We start from the raw sequence: 14,565 nt of genomic DNA, 5'->3' as shown, positions 1-14,565 counted from the left end.
AAGGATTCTTAAGATTAGTCGAGGAACCAATCCAGGCCTCTTATAATCATGTCAAACGTTCACACAAACTTCAGAATAGGAACAGTGCTTCTCATAAAGAACACAATTGCTAATAGGAATACAGTACTGCCATGGGCACCAGTCTTGGGTTTTCTGCACTCACATAGAGCCTATTAATCCGTGCGTTTTATCCCCTGTGCTTTCACCCACGAGCAGGCTTGAGTATTCTATTCTAAAACTACTAGTCTGCTTCTCAGTGCAGGGACGACACATCCTTTTTTGTGTGTTTTGCAAACAGATATATATTTCGCTCTTTTTTTTTTATAGTACAATAACACATATTCAATGACCTCTGGTAATCTGCCATGCTGGACCTTTCAAAACAAAATAATATTTCACACATAGAAAAAACATGCACATATATTTATGGATATATAATATATATATATATAAAGTGTAAATACAGTACAGTATACAGACTAACACTAATTAAACTGCATAGTAAAGATAAAACTCAAATGTGCAATAGAACAGTTGAAGCACCAAACAGAACAAAATAGGTTCACAAAAGCTCACTCATCCAGGTACATAGCGCCAAGGATTTTAATTCCTGGCCGCACAAACGAAACTGTAGAAAACTATATTTTTTGTGCACAAATCCATTTCTGTTCTGCAGCGTTTAAAACCGAGGCATACGTGACCAAAGCAAGAAGCATGACAGTTTTCAAACGGTTGTTTAATTGAAGAAGCTAAAGTAAAGGAACCAGAGACTGCAGTTTTTCTCTGGTTTCTAACTGAAGAACTTTTGGAAAGGTCATTCGTTTTAAGGTCAACAGCAGTTGTTTTCAGTTAAACAGATGGCCCCCAAAAAACCCTCTTAAATAATCAGAATAAAAGGCGATGCCCTGCTCACGTGAATGTTTTGAAACAATAATCGAAGCAGGCAATTTGATTATAGTTGGAAACTAAAGTCTATGTAGTATGCCAACATTTTAGGGGCTAATGAAAATAATGTTCACACTAAACCCGTTTGCTAATTATTTAAAGACCTCATAACTCCACTTTGCTAAAGATACCCACAAAGTGCTCACTTCATTCAACTGAAGCAAAGTTTATTTCATACGAATTTGAGGCACGACTTCACCCAACAAGACATTTGCTAATAATCAGAGCTAATGTCTGCTAAAGGAGTACATAGGCGGGTGTACGTTTAAAAACAAGCATTAACACAGTCTACTTTATCACCCAAAATAGACCTCTGATTTGAAAAATAATTTACTTGTTTGAGCGATCAAAAAATATATACAGAGTCACAATAGTACATTTAGAGCACAAATGCTATTACACCTACTAAATAGTCTCTCATTCAGAGATACAATACATAACTGGGGCCATCCCTCTACATTAGAGATGCTGGATTTAACCCAATGTTCATCCTGTGGTACAATATTTTTTTCCTATCAGTCAACCACCACACTTGAGTAAACTATGCTCAAAGCACACGGTTTACAAAGATCTGTACAAAAATGTACTGCAGGAGGCAAAGGAAGTGCAACTCAGCCACACATCTGAGAGTGGCTTACTGTTGCCCCATTGACGCTTTCTCCAGGTAGTACACATTGACCAGGTGACGGTTTAGATGTTTGCTATACTCATCTTCTTTCTTAAATGAACGATCGCAAAATATGCACACAAAATGATCCCTGGTTGCACTTTTTTCTGTTGCACTTGGTGCAGGAGCTTTGTTTTCGGGTTTCTCAGAATTCGACGAGGCGCCGTTCAGCCCAGAGTCATCGCTCCCTTCGGACATGTTGTCGCTGATGTCACTGCCATCGTGGCTGTGGATGCCTTCATCGTCCTCAGTCTCCACAGACACAGTCCTTCCTGTCTTACTAGAACATGGCACAGGCACGGTCTTGCAGGCAGCCTGGCCAGCTTTGACTGGAGAATCTGGTTCTGTGAAAGGGACAGTATTAGTCAAACCCTCTACTGGGTTGGAGCCTTGGGCATGTTGAGTCACACATTGTTCAGATGGCACTAGTTGTCGCACTACACCTGTATCCTCACTATGCTTTCCTGTATTCTCAGTGTCTGTCAGTTGATGCTCTACAGGCATTCTGAGCTCAGCATTCTGCAGTTTTACCTGTTTGTCAGTGTCCTCCTTACGCTGCTCTACATGCACTTGTGTACTGCCTACCACATTGTCTGGATGCATCTCTGTGTGCATTTTAGAGTGGTCTTTAGGCACTTCTGTGCAAATCTCAGAAGTATCCTGCATTTCTGGAATCGCGCTCTGTAAATCTGCATTAATTTCTGCATTGTCATTCTGTAGCTCCATGTTCATTGCAGATTCACTCTTTTGCAGCGTCACAATTTCTGAACCACCATTTTGCAGTTCTCCAGGCTCTGAAAGGATGTCTGCGTTCTGCCCTGCAAGTTCTAAACGAATGTCCTTACCCTCTGTGTGTTGCCTTGTATTAATCTCCACGTTATCCAGCTGTACCTCGAGTATTCTCATATCATTACTGTGATGCCCCATGCTTGTTTCCGATTCTCCTGCTTGCTCTTCTGTGCGCATTTTGGTTCCCTCATTTTGCTGTGTGCCACTAGTTTGTTCCTTTATTGGATGTTCATATGGCTTGGTCTGGCTTAACGGAGGGCCTTTGCACGTTTCGAAAAGCTCATTACCACGCTTTTCTTCCACTCGAGCTCCCTTTGGTTGCTCCTCTGTCAGCTCCACTGGAGTGACGAAATGTGGAATATCAGTCAAGTTGGGGGCAAGATGTTTTGGACTAGTTATACTGTTGCACTGTTTGGCAGCCTCCCTGTTCATCTCCAGTGCATCCAGCAGATGCTGAGCATTAGTCTCTGCCTCCAGTATCTGCTCGGACATCTGGCACTGGATACCTTTGTCCACATTATCCACAAGTGTGCACCTGCTCCCTAGCAGGAGTGTCACCTCAGCAAGTTCACTGTCCTTAACCAGACTGCAAGAGGTCTCAGATGCGTAGGGCTGGGTTTTCATTCCAACAGAAGATTTCTGCGGGACCACAATGTTTTTGCTCTTTTTCCCAGCGGCGATCTTTGTTTTCTTGCTTTGTGTATTTTTTAAATTCTCCTTTTTGCTCTTTTTCTGGCTGCATTTTTGCTTTTTGGAGACCATCTTTTCCTTCTTTTGAACTATTTGAGTGTTATGGTGAATTTCTTCCACTATCCTCTTTTTCATTGGTAGGCTGCTTTCATCCACTGGAGGTGAAGTGCACTCAATTTCAGCCTTCAGTGCATTCCCCTTCATAGACGTGGGCTTTGCTTCTGCCTTTCTATTATGCCTCCTTGTAGAAAGCGAGTCTGTTTCTGCCTTCCGGTTAACCCCCTCGATAGAGACTGTCTCAGGCTTCCTCTTTTCCGCCTTTTTAGAGGCAGCTTCTGCCTTTTGGTTATCCCGCCTGGTAGTGCCAGACTCCGCATCTGACTTTCGCTTTTCTCCTCTTGTAGTGACAGACTCTGACTCTGCTTTTCGTTTATCTGCCCTCGTAGTGGGAAACTCAAATTCTGCCTTTCGCCCATCCCTCTTTGGTGAAGCGGACTCTGGATTGTCCTCCTTTGTCGAAAAGGATTCTGCATCTGCCTTTTGCTTGTCCCCTTTTGTTGATACCGGCACATCCTCTGCCTTTTGATCATCTCCCTTAGTGGAAACTGATTCACATGCTGCCTTTTGTTTATCCCTTCTCCTTTGCACGGAGTTGGTTGCTTGTTTTGGCGTATCCCCTTTTGCTGAAAAGGGCTCAACCTGTGCTCTTCGCTTATTGCCCCTTGTACAGACTGACTCAGTCTGGGATGTCCGTTTATCATCCTTCGTTAAAATGGACTCAGGGTCTGCCTTTTGTATGGGTGAGCTTAATGAAATAGACTCAGCCTCTGTCGTTTGGCTATCTGCCCTAGTGGTGATAGACGCAACCTCTACTTTTCGCTTATCTCCCCTTTTACAGATAGACTCGGTCTCAGACTTTCGCTTAACCCCCTTTGATGCAACAGACTCAGCTTCTCCTTTACCCTTATCGCCCTTTGTTGAAATTGACTCCGCATCTGCCTTTCGCTTTTCTCCCCTTGTAGTGATGGACTCAGCCTTTCGCTTATCTGCCCTGGTAGAGACAGACTCAACCTCTGCTTTTCGCTTGTCTGCCCTGGTAGAGATAGGCTCAGATTCTGCCTTTTGCTTATCCCCCTTTGATGCAACAGACTCAGCCTCTGTCTTCCCCTTAGCCCCCTTTGTTGAAATTGTCTCAGCATCTGCCCTTTGCTTGTCTCCATTTGTAGAAGACCGTGAGTCACTTGCTGCCTTTCGTTTATCCCCTTTCCTTGGAATTGGCTCAGCTGCTTCTTTTTGCATATCCCCCTTTGTTGACAAGGGCTCAACCTGTGCCTTTCGCTTATCCCCTCTCGTACAGATTGACTCAGACTGTGTCCGTTTACCACCCTTTGATGAAATGGACTCAGTATCTGCCTTTTGGGTGTCCAAATTTGAGTGAACAGATCCAGCCACTGTTTTTTGGGTATCTGCCCTGGTAGAGATGGACTCACTCTCTGCCTTCCGCTTATCTCCCCTCGTACAGATTGACTCAGTCTGGGTCGTCCGTCTACCACCCTTTGTTGAATTGGACTCAGTATCTGCCTTTTGGGTGCTCACAATTGTTGAAACAGACCCAGCCTCTGTCTTTTGGTTATCCACTTTCGTTGGAACAGACTCCACTGTTACTTTTCGCTTTTCCCCTTTTGTAGGAATAGACTCCACCGCTGTTTTTGACCTATCCACCTTCGTAGAAACAGACTCGGCCTCTACCTTTTGTTGGACACCCTCCACAGAACCAGAATCGTCATCCACCTTATTTTTCACGCACTTTGTTTTTACTGACTTCTCTTTCTTTTTCTTGTTCACTTTTTCAGCAACATCCTTGATTTTGGCAACAGGCTTGCGAATTCTGGTGGTAGGCTCTTCCGCACAGTCCTCAGTGGTCGATTTTTCTGCTTTTGAACTCCTCTGCTCTTCCTCAGTTTGTGGAGGCTCATCAGCTTTTTCATTCTCTGTCACTTCTGCATGCACTTTCTCAGTGTTTTTATTAGCAGCAGAATCTGAACCGGCTGCATCATTTTTTTTCGTCCTTAGCTTCACCCTGGATACATCCATCGTGATATAGGAGCAATTGTAGTGCCGGGACTTGATGTGATACTGCAAGTTGCATTTCTTGGATGCAGCATACTGGCAAACAGGGCACATAAACTGCCGAGGGCTGACATGAAGCTCTACATGCTTCTTGAAGTTGCTTCGATCCGCTGTCTTGTAGTCGCAGTGTGGGCAGATCAGGGGCTTGGGCCCGTTGTGCACCTGCCTCGCATGCCGTGTTACCTCATGCTGGTTTGATGCCACGTAGCTACACTGATCGCATCTGAAAGGTTTCTCACCTAGGGAAATACAAAAATATTGGTCACCATGTGTAGTTTGATCTAGTGTGAACGAAGAAAAGTTACAGCCATTGCATGCACTTTGTCTGGGACATAAAACATGCCAATCAAATTCTGACTCAATGAAATCACACAGTTTGAAGAGTCCCTGCAAACTGGGAGTAATTTAGTATGGACCTACAGATCAGCTGACCCCACTGCACAGTTTGTCATACAACTGTATTCTGCAGCAGCACACTGTGTTTATTCAGTGCTTCATACACATTAGGGCGATTCCTAGTTAGTGCATGTCTTCCAGAGGTGCGCCATTTACCATACATAATCTATGGTACCCATATGTGGCAGCCAATAGGGTTGTCAGTCTACGGGGGTATCCGAAATTCATACAGCGAATGGACACAAACTCGCTTTTATATTAATTTGCCAATGTTTGCAAAATAGTTTTTAAACACTATGCCGCAGCCTCTGAATTATGCATGCATTTGTGTACTTTCTGTTTTTTTAATAAGGAGGAGGAAATCATTTTTCCACAAGCCAGCATAAGGCATTATCGTAAGATTATTATTAACTTGGGCAGAATTCAAACTTATCAATTTGAGTCAGTGAGTTCTTATAAAACAATACACTTACAATATCCACATGACAACATCAAGAAATTGAAACAAACACAGGCAGCAAACATAGGGTCACATTTATCTAGAAATACCTACCAGTATACACAATACTAGGTTACCAAACTGAATTCATACCCAACTGGTCCATTGAATGCATTGTAGAGAGACAGAAATTAAGAGTTTGTGAAACTAGATTATCACAGTGCAAATATGTAAAGTTCACAGAGGTTTTAAGTATTAGGACGTAGAGTGCAAATAAATGAACCAAGATAAAAAATAAAAAAAAATGTTGTGTAACTATATTCTATACAATTGGAGGGGATACAATATTATACATTTAAAAGAAAATGGCAGTAGCTGTAGAAATAATGAATACAAAATACATTTTAAAATTGTTTCTTTTTCAAATTGAAAACAAGTGTACATTAACCAGTATACACGCCTCTTCAAAGGTTATCATATATAAATGAAAAATCTAATTATATTGCAGTCCCCAAAATACCAAATGCAGGGACACTCAAGGCACTGCTTTGATTACAATCCTTCTTGAACTATATGGAACGCTTTCAACCGTGTAGTACTACGCTGTGTTTCTGGAACCTGCTCTCCAAAATAGTTTGCCATTTACAACCGAACGCTTGATTGAAAGGCAAGCCTGTAAACAAACTTAATATTTAATGAAGCAAAGACAAAGAGTGATGCACTGCTTGATTTCACCAGACACTGAGAGTTATAGTTATTAAGTAAAGGGAGCTACAACGTCACTCTTGAGATGCCCCAATTGGATATTTACACTGAATATGACCACGTGGAATATGGCAAATATTGCTTCTCCAAGCAGAAATAACTCCACAGCATAGAATTTCACAACCTATCACACAGCATCAACCACTGGTGCATGTTTGTGTGATGCCGCTGCCAACAGTATAGGAGCTATCCTTGTTCGGGGTAGTGGTTCACAGGGCAGACGGGTTCCAACTGTGGTGCTTGAGGTCGTTTGCCTGGGGTCATTCCATGGCTCTGCAAACTGGGAAAAGTACATTGTCTGCATAGGACTTTCAGGGTCGCAAGGACGAGCAGTCAGAACTCAAACAAGCGCACAAAAGGTACAATAATGTAATGTCTAGCCCAAAGTTTGTCAAAACATACGGAGTAAGGGAATCTCCAAGCATGGACTATGGGGTTCTCTATAGAACGAAAACATAGAAGTAATCACATTTAAAGCTCAGGTGCAGGACATGTCACTGCTGAGAAACTTAAGAGCCATGTGTGACCAGTAGGTCAGACCGTAGCAAATGCCTCTTCAGTCATAGTGCAGGGATAGCAATATTTGATAAATTGTTCCTCCAAACTCGGTTAGCCAAAGGTTCACCGTCAATGTCTGTCAGTGTATCGATTTTCCTGATTGGTGTGCACTCTGGTTTACCAAGTGTAGATGAGCCGGTGGACGTGTCACATGGTGACCTTCTGCGCTCACTGGCACTTGTTTGGGCAACCCGGTCTCCTCTCTGTGGTGAGTTGACTGGCAAAGCAGGGGCACCATAAAGATATCTTACAGCATGCTCCAGTGTTTGCAGAGAAGGGTCCTATCGTTGAAGTGCAACAGAGTTTTTTTTACTTTTGTTTACACTTGTCTTTATTAATGACATTGCACAGTATCACATTGAACTTCCGTCATATACATGCTACAGTACGTCATTGACAAACAATGAAGAGCAAATTATTACTTGCCAATTCGTAGAACTGTTCGCATATCGCCTGCAATGGTATCATTTCTAAACATGTTATAGCCATTGACGGTGTGCAAGCCCATCCTCTTACCCAGCAGATCAATGTACATAGCAATGCTCCTCAGTATTGTTAATAAGAGAAATGTATGTTAAATGAGAAAAGGCAAAACTACTAAACTGGAGAAAAAAAACCCTGGCAACAACTGATGGCAGCGCCCAACCCATGTATGATGTATATAATTGAGTCTAGGGCCTGGCCTTCGGGGAGACTGGCATGTTGTGCATTTACGTTTGGGTGAGAGGGCTTTTCCCATTATTTATGTGAGGTGCAGTTGGAGTGTGGTTCTAGGTTTGTGTAGGGTTCACCTCACTTTCATTCTGGTCTGTGGGGAGCGCCATTCCCGTAAGCTATTGTCCCTACGCCGCCAGGTCTTCCTCTGCATTCTCATCCACTCTCACTGCCCTCAGGCAACACTTCAGCCACGCCCCACTCTCACGCCCCCTCACTCCATTTATCTAGAGGGGGCGGGGGAGGGGGGGGGGGGTAGATTGGATCCAGTGTATGGTGATTCAATGTTAAGCCAGAACCAGGCCCAGGAGTGCAAACTTGTGCCGTATCCGGGTCCCCTTTTTTGGCATTGGGAAATGGAGGCCTCCACTCGCACTTCCGTTGTGGTGCGGAGAATCTGTGTCAACTGATGCCAATATGTTTGTAGGCGTATGCAACTCCAAGTCACGTGGAGGAAAGTAGCAGGGTCTGAAACGCAACGTGGGCATGCTGAGGGTCGCCCTGGGGTGAACCACGCCACCCACTGCAGGGTCTGATGTGTGAGGTGTAGATAATGGAACTGGGTGAGTTTAAACCGAGCTTTACCGGCTACCTCGGCCACCTGTTCTAATGCCCTCATCCACTCCCCGTCAGTTAGTGGGGACGGTACGCCGCCTCCCATCTTACCCTGGCTGCTGACAGGTCAACCGTGTGATCTCCTTTCAGTGCTTTGTAAATACGTGAGATGAGCCCTCTGCTGGACCCAGGGTCCAGCAGTAATGCCAGAGTGCGCGACTCCTTTGATTCCTCGGGGAACATGGTCCACATTTCGCAGACTGCGTGCAAGATTTTTGCGTAATGTAAGAAATTACCTTCTGGAACTTGGAACTATTCTTTTGCCTCGTTGAATGTTAGGAAAGTCGAAATGCAACAAAGTTAGAGTCAGCACAGTACATCTGTGTCTTTCTCTGCCTGGTCTAAATCAGGCAGTCTTTGCTGTGCAGTGGACACTGGCCAAGTCGGATAAGGCCCCTCCGGAGTCTGATTTGGTTCTGCAGTCAGGCAGGGAGACCAGAGAACCGTGAGCACTTTAAAAGCTTCCTCAGCACTCGCCCACATTTTCTCTGCTCCCTCTGGTCACACAGGGTTTGGCAGCCGGGTTTCCTTCAATGGTTTGGCAGCCGGGTTTTCCTTCAATGGCAGGCAAATTCTTGTGGGACAAGGGTCACCCATCTTCCCTCTCAGCAAGCAGGCAGTTTCCAGGGTCAATCCCAAACCCACAGCTTTTTACAGCAAGACATGGTGAAACCAGGCAATGTCCCATTGCCTACAGGACACTGGATATCATGGATACCAGTCCTGGAGCATAGCAGGTCTTTGCCTCTTGCAATGGATCAGATTGATCCGGTACAAAGTGGCGAGTTTTGGCCCCACTACTATACAGTATTTCAACTCATAGAATGTGGATCCACTGTCTCGCTATAGAAACTTTCATAGTCGCTTTTAGCTCTGCAGCATTAAATACCTAGGTGAGAAGTGGGACACATAATAGTAGATCAGCCTGGTATAAATCTGTGGGGGAAAAAAACACGAACCAGGGCTTTATTAGGATTTTATTTTAATATAGCTTGTTTGTTTGTGAAATCCCCTCCATCCAAAACAGGGGAAGATTGTTTAAACCTAATTCCGGTTTGATGGTTGTAGTTCCCATCCCTCGAAGAGGTATAGAGACTAGTAAAATGTTGAAACCTAAACATATCTTTACAGACTGACATTTGGTTACTTTGTGAAATTTGATGTACAGAATCACATATGGTATAAAACAACAAGCTAAGTAAGATTTCAAACATTTAAAAAGGGGAAATTGAACATTTTTACCAGGGTGACAATTGCATCTCAAGCTTACTTGTTATGTAAACAAGCAGATAGTGTGTGTCTTTATGTGTTGACCTGGGCAGTCTGTGCCACTGCTTTGTGATTCAAATATGAAAGAAAACCATACTTTGCTACCAACCTGAATGTATGCGCATGTGCCTCGTTAAGTGGGTCTTCTGTGAGCTTTGATAATTGCACACAATGCACTGGTATGGACGCTCCCCTGCAACAGAAAAACAGCAATACAGATAGCTTAAAAAACAGAGCCAGAAGGTGCAATACAGTACAAATACAAAATAGTAACTGGTCCCAATAACTTACCAATGAAGTTTTAACAGTTTCGCAAAATGGTTGCACTTGATGTAGAAAATAACTAACAGAACATTCCTTTGATGAAATGTCACAAAATATAATGTCAGGAAAACGCAGAAGTCCACATGTACCAGAATGCAGAGAGTGAAGTATTTTTACATTAAATGTAACACGTTGTTTCTCCGCCATATATAATATTGAAGTAAAAAAAATAAATTACTTGGGATGCGGCCACAGTGACTTAAATGAATTATGGTAACAAGCCCATAATATATGGGATAAAGTATCCCCTGCCATACATTATAAGGATACTACAAGTCACCAAGGACTTCCATAACCATTTAGAGGAATGAGGCTAAAGGCAAAGTTCCTTTATAAGGTATGGTGTAAAATCCTTATTGTGTAAGCCAGTGGGTACTTTATTCCCTATAATACATAGTCACACCATCACCTTACCCACAAACCACTTAAAACCTTGGTGCGTGGCAATCAAGGGCCTGGATACTCTCTCAGGTGATTAGTGTGCTATACTAATCAATATAACATAACATTTTATACGAAAGAGCCAGCATGTCTGCAAACGAAGAATAGAAATAAAACCCCTAGTTCAAAAACAAACCCATCTAAAACCTGTTAGCTATTTGTGCAAACAGATTTTAGAACAGTTGAATATTAATCAGTTTAAAAAACGCTAACTAGCTCAGACTGTGAAAAAACATGCAGGAAGATTCCAACTTTACTCTATCTAAGGAGTGCAAAAAACTAAAATATTATCTCTGCTAGTCATTGTAAACTAAAAAATAGAGCGGAAGAAAGAAAAGCAATGTTGCTAAACAGCCGATTTAATTATGCTCCGTGTGCCATCAGAACTAGACTGTAATAACTTTTAATAGTCTAGTTCTGATGGCTTTTCTTTATAATCAGCGACTGGGTGCACCACAAGTCGCCTTATTATAAAGAAATCAGAGACTGGCGTTTATACAGAGTACAGAACGCCATGTATTAAGAAATGCTTATGGTACGATTGGTTAGTTGGAAAACGGTTAGGTTACATGCTATAGATTTGATTTCTTTATTAACAAATGTGATAAAGACAGAAAAAGGCCGGAGTTATTTTGTTCTAGAAATATGAATGCAAGGATAAAGTTCATGAACCTAAGTAGGCTTCAAACTAATCACACCGTTCTGAATCTTTCTGAATCTTTGAAAGATGTCTTTTTAATATGGGACTTGGGCTTTAAAGGAACAACTCTGTGTTAAAGTCAATAAGATGTAAGGGCAGTGTTAGACCCGACATCTTTTGGCATGGTCTCCTCTGACCTTTTAGTCTGGCGACTTCATGTTTTGACCTTGTTTTGCTGGCTTAGGACTTTGATCGAATCGTCCACAGTCAAAGTGGGTATAACTACTGGCGCTCTGGCCTTAGAAAGTGGAGACGCTTTTGGATCTGGAACCATATTACACTGGTTCCACGCTGGAACTGGAGTATCCACAGACTTGTGGTGGCCAGGAAGGGGACCATCACTTGGTGGATTTTGCCTGAACGCTGCTGGCCTGCAGCTAAGTGGCAACTGTTGTGGCCTGGGTCCCTAAATACTCTCTGAGGGCCTGTTTGCCGGCCTCCTGTCCACAAGATCCCACGGACACAAAGGATCCCAGAGTTTCCACAAGATCATAAGGACCACAGTGTGTGCGGCGGAAACGGGTGGAAGTAATCGACAAGGACCGTCCTAATGTACATCGTCATCACACTGTGCTCGTAAAGATCAGCAGCCACCTGAGGTGCCGGACGTGAGGAGTTCGAGGAGTGCGGGAACCATGCTTGCAACCAAGGGGACCTGTGCTAGCTTGAACTCTGGAGCGTGTGGTGTCAGAGGGGTGTTGGGGGAACCTGAGCCAGGAGATGAGACTGTCTTCAACCTCCAGATTGGGCGGACGAAAGTGCCTGACACTGCAGCCTCTATCCGAGGTCGCTGGCTCCCTTGACCCATGCCACAAGGCACTTTGTTGTGGAGAACATCATGACGAGGCCTGAGGAGTTTTGTGTGCCTTGTGGGCACCCACAGTTGACTGTCGGGCTACGGCAGTTCACAACTCATCTTGAGGGGAAAACATTTCTCCAGACTTGGAAGCGCGCCAGCTTCCTGGGTCACAACCTTTCGTCTACAGGGGTGGGGAGAATATCGATCCCACACTCATGCAGGTGCTGCCGGGCGCCTGTAAATCTAATCCGGATGGACGAAACTAAGTAACTGTCTCTTTCCATGTTAGGTGGTTCCGACTGTCTAGTCAATGGGACGCCAGCAGATGCAACGTGTATTGTTGGCTAGTGTTACTGAGGGGTTGAGAGAGTCACAAGACATTGTCAAAGACCTGTGACTGTTTGACCTTTCTACTAATGGGAAAGTTGAACAATTGCATAAAACTGTAAAGTGTATATACAATGTGTGTCTAATTTTGATTTCAATGGGGAAGTTCGACAATTGCATAAAACTATAAAGTGTATATACAATGTGTATCTCGTTTTGATTTCAGTTTGTCTGTGTAATACAAAGAAAAGTGTTTTATAAATACGATGTGGAGTTTTTTTGTGGCACACCTAGTGTGTTGCGAGGGTGGTGTTGTATCAATACTTTACACTTGAGCTCTGAAAATAAGCCTGACTGCTCATTGCCAAGCTACCCAAGAGTGAACACAGGTCATCGGACACTTGCATCATACTCATTCTGTAATAATATGGAATCTCACAGATCATTATAGTGGCAAGGGTTTTGTTATTGGTTACAATACTTGGAAAAACCCAGAGGGTACAAGATTAGCACTGTGATTATTTCTCTAGGCCTCCCTGTCCTCTCGTGTGTTGAACGTGTGGTTCCGGGAATGTACTGACGCTCCTCTGCAGACAGCTGAATTTGATGGGCTATTCATCACACGTCACAACCCCCGACCCCCCATTTAGCGAGGCCAGGGGGCAAGTAAGTCACATGTTGAATACAGAGGTACATGTGCGCGCTTCTAGGCAGACAACACTAGTAGAACACTGCACAGTCAAACGAAAGAGGCAGTATACTGAGCAGTGGGTGCGAAGGGAGACCCAAATGCAGGTACACATAACGCAAAGATATTCATAGCAGCATATTTTACAGAGTCCATTCTTGAATCCTGCTACTGCTAAGAAAACGACATTTACATGCACAGAAGACTGTGGACACCAACCCTGCCTGCATGTGCAACACTTCCAAACAATTAACCTTTAATGGAGATTTTGTTGACCCGTTAGTTACTGGTCAAACCAGCTGCACAGATCCGTCAGATTTTTTGAAAACGCAGAGATAGAGGAATAGGAAGACGGGGTATATTTCGATCTTTCTTCCTACCACCCTCCGCCCCTCCCATGGGAAAGGTTTGCATGTTTTACTCACAAGGGATCTTATAAGGAGTACCATTTCACATATCCTTAGATATTTGATAATAAACTGTCTTACCAACGTACGTATCTAAATCAAAAGCATCCCTTAATCCACGTATTTTGAATTGTTTCAGTTGCTCAAATCTGTTTTATGTTAAATGTATTCTAACCTGAAAATTATTTTTCTGCCAAGCCTACTTTGAACCTCAAAACATTAAAACCTTCAGGTCACGAACGCCGAAAGTTCTTCCTTTAGCGCCGGAAAAAAAAATACAGACTAAAATGTGACCAGCATGTGGCCTTCATTTTCCGACAAAGGACTAAAGCCTGAAATCTTCCTTCTCTACCAATCTAAAACAAACTTTTAAAAGAGAACAGTCGAGCACATGCGGTTTCCACACAAACGGTTTTGTTCTCCGGGGAGTGAACAGACAGGCTTACAAGTGCAGTGTTAACACAACAAAGCTCCACTAAACAGGGCGCTCACAATTAGTCCGGCAGCTACTCTGCAACACCACAAATCAGGGCTTTTAACAAAAGATTAAAACGGAACAATGGGAAAGTCATTGGACTGCCCAGACGATTTGACATCAATCACTCGGCAACGCCGAACAAGGGTAAAATGCGCACAAAAAGATCTGGTCTGCAAAACCTTACATCGTGGCCGATAAATCAGAGAAAAATGAGCAATTAACTCAAGCGTTTGGGGCGAATCCGACAATTACCGTACTGTCTCTAATGCGCGCCAAATACAGTTTCAAACACTATGGTACGCTGAGAACATGGCCAACCAAAGTAGATTTCGGATTTCTTGGTTTATGGCAGACATTCCCAGCTGTCCCACATTAAAATGTCCTATCTTAAAAGTTAGTTGAAAGATGTCCCTATGGACAGGGG

At 43.4% G+C, this 14,565-nt stretch overlaps 1 protein-coding gene across 2 annotated transcripts in view; it reads right to left on the bottom strand.

Moving 5' to 3' along the window:
• Positions 1 to 1,095: 1,095 nt before the first annotated feature.
• The window catches only part of REST (RE1 silencing transcription factor), a 32,751-nt gene continuing 19,281 nt past the window's right edge, over positions 1,096 to 14,565 (bottom strand). For both annotated transcript variants that reach the window (XM_078676195.1, XM_078676194.1), the window contains exons 3-4: positions 10,087 to 10,170; positions 1,096 to 5,460 (exon numbers count right to left, since the gene is read on the bottom strand). In XM_078676195.1, coding sequence (XP_078532321.1) covers positions 1,580 to 5,460; positions 10,087 to 10,170 — 3,965 coding nt within the window. In that variant the 3' untranslated portion in view covers positions 1,096 to 1,579. The remainder of the gene's footprint in view (positions 5,461 to 10,086; positions 10,171 to 14,565) is intronic.

This window comes from Lissotriton helveticus, chromosome 2_1 (assembly GCF_964261635.1).
Source record: "Lissotriton helveticus chromosome 2_1, aLisHel1.1, whole genome shotgun sequence".
Classification (NCBI taxonomy): domain Eukaryota; kingdom Metazoa; phylum Chordata; class Amphibia; order Caudata; family Salamandridae; genus Lissotriton; species Lissotriton helveticus.
The sequence above is the reverse complement of the archived record's forward strand: the minus strand, read 5'-3'. Positions and strand labels throughout refer to the sequence as shown.